Source organism: Etheostoma spectabile, chromosome 9 (assembly GCF_008692095.1).
Source record: "Etheostoma spectabile isolate EspeVRDwgs_2016 chromosome 9, UIUC_Espe_1.0, whole genome shotgun sequence".
NCBI lineage: Eukaryota > Metazoa > Chordata > Actinopteri > Perciformes > Percidae > Etheostoma > Etheostoma spectabile.
The window spans coordinates 29037555-29046193 of NC_045741.1; the positions used below are offsets into that span (position 1 = coordinate 29037555).

The 8639-nt window shown below is 39.6% G+C and overlaps 1 protein-coding gene across 10 annotated transcripts in view; it reads left to right on the forward strand.

The window, feature by feature from the left end:
• Positions 1 to 7877, forward strand: part of osbpl1a (oxysterol binding protein-like 1A) — a 54644-nt gene extending 46767 nt beyond the window's left edge. For 9 of the 10 annotated variants that reach the window (XM_032525970.1, XM_032525968.1, XM_032525967.1 and 6 more), the window contains 10 exons: positions 138 to 235; positions 331 to 513; positions 1872 to 1979; positions 2683 to 2772; positions 3450 to 3576; positions 3783 to 3896; positions 3988 to 4111; positions 4208 to 4298; positions 5594 to 5614; positions 6591 to 7877. In XM_032525970.1, coding sequence (XP_032381861.1) covers positions 138 to 235; positions 331 to 513; positions 1872 to 1979; positions 2683 to 2772; positions 3450 to 3576; positions 3783 to 3896; positions 3988 to 4111; positions 4208 to 4298; positions 5594 to 5614; positions 6591 to 6693 — 1059 coding nt within the window. In that variant the 3' untranslated portion in view covers positions 6694 to 7877. The remainder of the gene's footprint in view (positions 1 to 137; positions 236 to 330; positions 514 to 1871; positions 1980 to 2682; positions 2773 to 3449; positions 3577 to 3782; positions 3897 to 3987; positions 4112 to 4207; positions 4299 to 5593; positions 5615 to 6590) is intronic. The other variant, XM_032525969.1, reaches the window with a different exon arrangement.
• Positions 7878 to 8639: the final 762 nt, after the last annotated feature.

The window sequence follows — 8639 nt, forward strand, 5'->3', positions numbered from 1 at the left end:
GTAAACTTTCTCAAGCCACTGTACATATCTTTTGAAATTTACTAAAGCTTTCTGAAGTCCAGCTATATTTTAACAGGATTATACCTCTCGAGTTACGTGTGTATGACTCGGAGTGTGTGCTTATGTGCTGTTGGCAGTGTGTGGCTGCGTTTGCGGTGTCCGCTGTGGCCTCCCAGTGGGAGCGGACCGGCAAACCGTTCAACCCTCTGTTGGGAGAAACCTATGAGCTGGTCAGGTTAGTGGGATTACCCAGCATTCGTTCAACACTGATTATACACTTAAGACTTGTCTGTCCTCTAACGCTTCCCACTGTGATGCCTGGCATCCCAGAGAGGATCTGGGCTTCAGGCTCATATCGGAGCAGGTGAGCCACCACCCCCCAGTCAGCGCCTTCCACGCCGAGGGCCTGAACCAAGACTTTGTGTTCCATGGATCCATCTACCCCAAACTCAAGTTCTGGGGTAAGAGTGTGGAGGCGGAGCCAAAAGGCATCATCACGCTGGAGCTGCCCAAGTAAGAACTTCTATTTGATTCCAAAAAAAGATTCTTTGGTTTTTACCATCTTTTCTTTAAAAAATACAATATCAATCAACTCTTCCCTCTACTTAAAAGACATAAGTCTGATTGATACGAGCTGGGACACTGTGTACACAAATCAGTGTGTAACTCTTTATTGTTCCTCTGTATGAGTACACTTTTGTCACACATTGAACATTCTCCTTTACTTTAGTACTCCACTGGTTTAGCATTGCACTCCTTTCACATTTTTGACTCACAACAGACATGTAGAAAAAGAGATAAATATCAAAGCAGCAGAACCAGACATTCTTCTTTCTTGTCAAAACTTGGCACCCACGTTACCCACAATGCAACTCTAATGTAACCGTGAGCCCCCTAGCCTCGAGCAGAGATGAGGAGTGGGCGCAGAGACCTGGTGAGCTCACTTCCTTCCAACTCCAAACCCCCAGATTTCTTTTAATTCTCAGACTTGTAGTCTTCAGACCCAACCGACGCTGACTCATGTGACATGACTCGAGGTCATTTATCAGACTCCACACAGCTCCCTCTGGAGACACTAAATCAAAGCAGAAGAACTTTCTTTTTTTTGCTGCCTCTCTTTAAAAAAGTGTTCATTTCATATACTGCCCTGTAACTTTTACTGTCGTATTTTATCTGTTTTTATAATTTTATCTGTTATCAACTGCTCCTTAACCTTCATTTTGTCCTCGGGTCAAATTGACCCATTTTCCAATATCAATGTTCTTTTTTAAAATTCCCCCAAATAACATCATTGATTCCACAAAATGCTCTTTGACAAGTACAAATCTCTACTTTCATTAATTTTGGTGCGTCTTATTCAATTTTATATTTATTTGAAAACAAATTGAAGTGTTTTTGAAATAGTATTGAGTAAAAGTTGACATATTCCAGTCTGTGATTATCCATCAACATCCATTCCTTTAATTTTACTCTAAATAATTCCTAATTTCTGCTTTTCCAACTCAAACATTAGGAATAATTTCCTATGAATGAGGTTTATTGACCATAAATTCCAAAAAATAACTGTAAAAACTAAATAATAAGTTAGTGTTACATGGTGTTGAAAACGTAAAACAAAGTGACAAAAGTGTTAAAAAAGGGACAAAAACAAGAAAGAGTTAAAAAGCGTCAACAAAAGTGTTGATTTCCAATATGGACGGGAAGACAACACAAAGATAATGTTTTATGTAAAGCACTTTGAATTGCCTTTTTGCTGAAATGTGCAACACAAATCAAGGTGCTTTGCCTTGCCTAAAAGCGTAAGACAACTTGTTTTCACATATGCAATGAAATAGGCAGAGATCCTCTTGAAGTCATTGCTTTATCTCCAGGTACAATGAAGCGTACACGTGGACAAATCCTACATGTTGCGTTCACAACATCATCGTGGGCCAGCTGTGGATCGAGCAGTATGGAAATGTTGAGGTGATCAACCACAGGTAATAGGACAAAATAACCCACAGTCAGCAAGTTCAATATGCATTGGACACTATCAGAATCAGAATCAGAATCCGCTTTATTTGCCAGGTATGAGGACTCATACGAGGAATTTGTCTTTGGAGCATCGTTACTCACACTGTGTGTGATTTATAATTATACTGATACGTGTATTTGGATAATGCTGATTACAATTAATTACAATTAATACATACATACACATACAAAACAAAAATTATACACACTAATATATACACAATATATACATACTATAAACAGAAACAATATGGAGGCATGAGTGCAATGAAGAGTTCAGTAAAATTATTAAATGTGGAGCATAGTGCAAAGGATACTGGGATAAATAGTATTATGTTATTCTATTACAATAGGGACAGTATGAACATATGAACAGTTCTGAAATAGGAAATGAGAATGATGAACAAATAAATAATAAGTTACGCTCTAAGTTACGCTATACATTACGCTATACTTTTTTTAAAGATTAGAGAGTGATGTTGCATATTTGTCAAGTAGAACAAGTATGATACAGTACACAATTACATATTACACATGATGCACAATTTGAGGAAGTTAGAACAACAAGGAGGAAAAAAATGGACGGAGCAGATGAGGAAGTGTTGTATGACTCAGCCAGCAGAGAGTGAGAGAGTTATCTGCTGTTTTTTTTCTCTTCTTTTCACCCAGAACTGGTGAAAGGTGCTGTCTGAATTTCAAACCGTGTGGCCTTTTTGGCAAAGAACTGCACAAGGTTGAAGGCTACATTCTGGATAAAAGGTATGGCGTACACTGACACATGATGTTCAGAAAAGTCATTCATATAATGAGCAGTCTTAGGTACCCAGACTTACAATTCTTGTTATAAATGTTGAGGGACATAGTGGACACACACTGAATTATTTATCTCTGTGAATACTTTTTGTATATTGCAACATATTGCACCAGTATACAGGTTCTGGCTTACGCCTTCCAAAACATATTCCTTTCTGCTCCCATATTGCAAAGCAAATTTGACTTAATAAGCTGTGTAAATGTGCTTCATTTGTAAATCAGGACGTACAAAGTTAATTAGGCAGGGTGACTCCCCTGAGGACCTTTCCAACTTTAAATGAGTCCATTAGAAAATCAAATTATGATGCTAATTGTCGTTAAATGTATTTATCACCATGAAAAGCAGCTCTTAATAAACGTGGGCTTAAAAGACTGAGGAAAAAGGCAGCTGGCACGTCACTGAAGTAGATAAAGTAAAAACAAACAAAAAAGAGGAGCAGATGGTTCAATCAAAGGAGGACACGCCGTTTCCAACACAACAGAGCCGATGACTCAGCATGAATGACAAGTCCATGTGCAGGACCACGGGAACACGACTAAATGTGCAACAGCGAGATATTCCAACTGAAATCACTATCTGGTGTTTGTGCCTGAACGTGTTTATATGTGTGTGTTTCCCACAGCAAAAAGAAGCTGTGTGCTCTCTACGGGAAGTGGACCGAGTGTGTGTATGTGGTTGACCCTGCCGCCTTTGAAGCGCATAAGAAAAGCGACAAGAAAGGGGCAGGCGAGAAAAAAGGCAGCCAAGCGGTATTAGCTGTTTATTTTTGTGATTTGATGACTGAGTTAATGGACAAATATCAGTATTTTTTTTCAAGTCAAATAAACGGATGATCTGATGAGATCTTTGCCAACATGTGTAAGTGACTTCAAGAAGCATGCTATCTTGCAGAAAGTATTGTTAATATGTAGATTTCTTGGTGCTTTGTCTGTTTGTCACTTGTGCCGGTGGTCAGGGCTGCAGCGGGGATCAGGAGGAGGTTCCCTCTCCAGCTGCAGACACTGTGGAGATGATTCCCGGCAGCCAGCTGCTGTGGAGAATCGCGCCCCGACCGGCCAACTCCGCCGAGGTCTGACTGATGAATAAGCTTTTCATTAGAGCGCAGACATAAAATCAGCCTTTGTCTGTAACGTTCTACAAAATGGGGTCTGTAATTGCAGATGTACAGCTTCACGTCCTTCGCGATGCAACTGAACGAGCTGCGGAAAGAAATGGAGGGAGCCATCCCTCAGACCGACTGCAGGCTGAGGCCAGACATCCGGGCCATGGAGAACGGTGACATCGGTAATAACCGTTGGTAACATGCCGGATCTGAAAATAAAAAAAAAAAGAAATACTCTAGCGGCAATCTGAAACTCTACAATGTTGTTATTCCAATAGACCTCGCCAGTGAGGAGAAAAAAAGGCTCGAGGAAAAACAAAGAGCTGCTCGTAAAAACCGCTCCAAATCTGATGAAGAGTGGAAGACAAGGTGAGTTTTAGTTTTTATTTTATTTAATTTATTTGTTTTTTATGAAACTGGACAGCTAAAACTGTTCGCCTCTCAACAGGCTAATTTATGCAGTTAGTTTTCATGGTGACATAAACGTCATTAGCTACAGAGTGATGCCTCACTCTGTAGCTAAAACAGAGAGCTCAACACATAGGGTGAAAAGAGGAGCTGCAGCAATGTGTAGTACAACAAAAATACGGTGAAAATGAAACTATGTAAACCTATTCTGATCGTTTCTCTCCTTGATTTCATGCAGTACAAAGAGTACAAAATAGCTAGTCCATAGGGGGTTGGGAACCAGAGGGTCGCTGGTTCAAATCCCCGTACGGGTCAAAGTAGGGAGTGTGGATTGGTACCAGGAGAGATGCCACTTCACCTCCTGTGCTCTTGAGCAAGGCACTGTAACCCCCCTCCCCAACTGCTTAGGGTGCGGGTCCAGCACTGGCCGCCCACTCACTCTGAAAAATATGGTGAAAATGAAACTATGTAAACTTATTCTGATATAACTTCTAAATACAATTATGCAACCTGAAAATGAAAATAATATGAACACTTTAAGACATTTTAAATCTAGGAAAAAAAACTTTCAAAAAAATGTATAATTTTTCGGCCCCACTACAGTAACTCTGAGGACCCCCCCCCCCCCCCCCCCCCCCCCCCCCCCCCTCCCCCCCTCCAGAAATCCTGGACCCTCTGTTGAAGATATCTGTTCTGCATAAACTATAAAAAATAAAATTAATAAAAGATTTAATTAAGTCCCTCTCTGCTTCCCTCCTACTGTGCAATGCTGTTATATAATGCCTAAAAGGACACTGGAATTCTATGCAATTTCATACAGTGCAATATTTAATATTTAACCATTTCATTTTATTACTGTGCCATATTTATTTATTATCTAGTACTTAACCATTTAATTTCAATACAGTGCAATATTTATTTATTTGTTGTTAATACCTAACTACTTTTCACACAATGTGTACACAAAGCTATTATATATGTATATAGTTGCTCTCAGGACTCCACTGTGCACTACCTACCTACACTTTATATTTTTATATTTTATTTCCTTATACTTTGTATTTTATATTTCGTGTCAACACTGTAAAGGGGTTCCTTCAATCTCATTGCACAGGTACTTCACTTGTGTATAACGACAAATAAAGGCATTCTATTTCTATTTCTATGTTGTTTCATACTTTGAAATGCTGACTCTAAATCTCAGTTTGCCCTTTGACTGACTTGTTTTTCTGTTGCATCCGGGCTTTGATGTTAAGGAGTGCTGCCCTGGGCCCAAGGTTAGAGATGCTCGCTGTTTGATGTGCTTGAAATGTGTGATGTGATCTCGCAGTGTTTTCCAAGCACTTCTTCTTCTCTTGAATTGAAATTGGATCTTTATCTATTTCTATAGTATTGCTTTCTGTTTAGATATAATAGAGAATAACTGATAGAGAATCACAGTTTGGAGACAATGTGAGTAATCTGCTCAGGAAATACTCACATATGAGTCTCCTCCCCCTAATCATTTCTCCCCTTGATTTCATGGAGCTAAGATAAAAACCATACAAAAGTAAAAAAATAGCTAGCCCATAGGGAGTTGGGCTGGGAACCGGAGGATCGCTGGTTAAAATCCCCGTACGGGCCAAAGTACGGCGTATGTATTGGTAGCTGGAGAGATGCCACTTCACCTCCTGTGCTCTTGAGCAAGGCACTGTACCTTCCCCCCCCCCCAAAAAAAAAAAAACACTCAGGGCGCTGCGCTGGTCCAGCACTGGCAGCCAACTCACTCTGACATCTATCAATTTGTGCATGAATAGATCCTGAACGTGTGTGTGTGTGTGTGTGTGTGTGTGTGTGTGTGTGTGTGTGTGTAATGATTACTAACAAAACCAAGTGTAAATTGTAATTTCCCCACTGGGGATCAATAAACAGTATAAATTAGTATAATAAAAATCCAACTCTGTTGCTTTTAGTAATACTTAGTTCATATCAATATTTAAGTATAATCTGGACCTATGAGAACTTTTGAATTGCAAACTTTAATTTTTGCTATTTCTTCCTTTCCATTGTCTTATGTTGAATCATGTGTGATATGTGTCTTTTTATGTGTGCATGACGACTCTACTGCAAACAAAAAAAAATCAACCTAACTTGAAATGACCCATAACCTTGTGATGAAGCATGCCTGACCTTCCTTCCCTGCTTTCCCTGCTTTGTTTGAGTTATGATTTTTGGCTCAAACTGAATGCTGATGTGTCTCCACTGTATTTTCAGATGGTTTCAGCAGGGGCAAAACCCTCACACCAGCACCCAGGACTGGCTCTTTTCTAGTGGATACTGGGACAGGAAATACAGCCAGCTGCCCGACATCTACTAATGGACATTTCCTGCACAGAGAAATGAGCACCATGCAGTGTCCTTTGTACAGAGCGGCATTACATGTTTCTTTTTGTTAAATGAAATACCTACATTAATTACAAGCAATATGCAAAGAGCGTATTTAAACTCTGGGGCCTTAATCCACATTATGATGTAAAATTGAGCATACAAATGTCAATAATCCATATTTCAAAGGTAGGAAATGTAAAGTAGTTTGACAATGCTTTGAAATTGAAATGTGTACTCACATTGAGACCGGTTTGTTTCTGTTGATAATGGACTTTTAGCACGCACAGCGGAGAGGTGCTGATGCACAGGGCTTCATGGTTTTAGTGTCCATCTGTCTTCTTTTAAATGTTCATAATAATGTTTTGACTCTAAATGTTTATCTGTATATATACCTTACACAAATTCAACGATTAGTGACCTCATCAAGTCGTTCACATTCCCTCCTGACTACATACTTACAAAACCACTAGCAGTCAGTACATATTAGGGTTGATATGGATGTTGTTCCTCTTGATGTATATTGTCTTGTAAAAAAAAAAAAAAAAGAAGTGAGTTTTGTGTTGTCGACTAAATTAGGTGTCTGCTGAGCTCTGAACACACAAGAATTGACTTTTGCAAAGAGGTTTATTTCTATTTTTACTATGGGGGTACTAAGGTGACATGCCGTGAAAACTGTTGGATTTTCAGGCGTTTTGCCTCCATGTAGAGCATTGAAAGTGTTTTATTGGAAACTACAATATACAAAGTAAAACACTTTAGCTTTTTCATGTATGTTTTGCCATTTATGTAAAAATATGCATGGGATGAGGGGGCCCAGATGGCTTGGTTGGTGGAGCGGGCGCCCACATGTGGGTGTCACTTCTTGACGCAGCGGGCCAGGGTTCAACTCCGACCTGCGGCCCTTTGCTGCATGTCATCTCCCCTTTCATGTCTTCATCTGTCCTGTCAAATAAAGGCCAAAAATTTTCCAAAAAATTTTCCAAAAAAAAGTATGCATGGGATGCATGCACGCTGAAAATATGGTGTAATCTGAATTAATAGTCAGTGTAACAAAGGCGTCCAACTCCCAACCTGTAATGAGTGGACCCTTTTTTAATTAAAAGATGTGGATTTGACAGTTGAGTTAGCAGAGTTCTCATAAACAACATATAAAAATATCCTAATGCAACATTGGTACTTTGTATGTTTTTGCCTTTGTCTTATAGCACATGAGAAAGTACCCTTTATGTGTGTACCATGGTAAGGGGTGCCACAGTGTCCTAATGTGAGGAGGGCCCATAAAGATGCTTGAATGACTAGCTGTGGATGCAGGGAGGGGCCAACAGAGAATGCCCTTCTACAAGGCCCAGGATGTTGTGCTACACTTCTGACCATGGTACAAAATGTCTTGTGTTTTCATGGGCAGCTAGAAGCAACGTGAAGAAACCGGGGCTCTGATCAGGGGAAAATGATGTTAATATTTTAAGTGGCCAGTGTAGGCTATGTGCTAATGGAGTTGTAATTTGCAAGTGAAGGAGTGGAACTGAAATTAAATATCTTACATAGCCATCCATTATAAAAGAAAACGAGATGTGTTGGAAATAGGATGACGAGGAATAATATGAAATAATAAGACACCCTTATTTGTTTGCGTTTACAGCAATTTTACTTTGCTTTAAGCGTAATTTATGCATTAAGTAGCTTTCTTAGCACAATACTTAAGTGAGTCACTAGATGGCGCATCTCTTGTAGGAACACCCTGGGGCGGATACTACAAAAGCTAAATAAAAGCTGCTAATTTTGAAGCTAACTAAAAGTGACAGGGGGGTTAATATTCCTCCAAAAGAGATGCCTCAGCAAAACAGTTAAGTGTGTGTTGATTAATTTGCAATAACCTGTCAAGATAAGTCACGTTGTTTTGCTGTTACATGATAAAAGCAGGTTTAGTCACAGCTA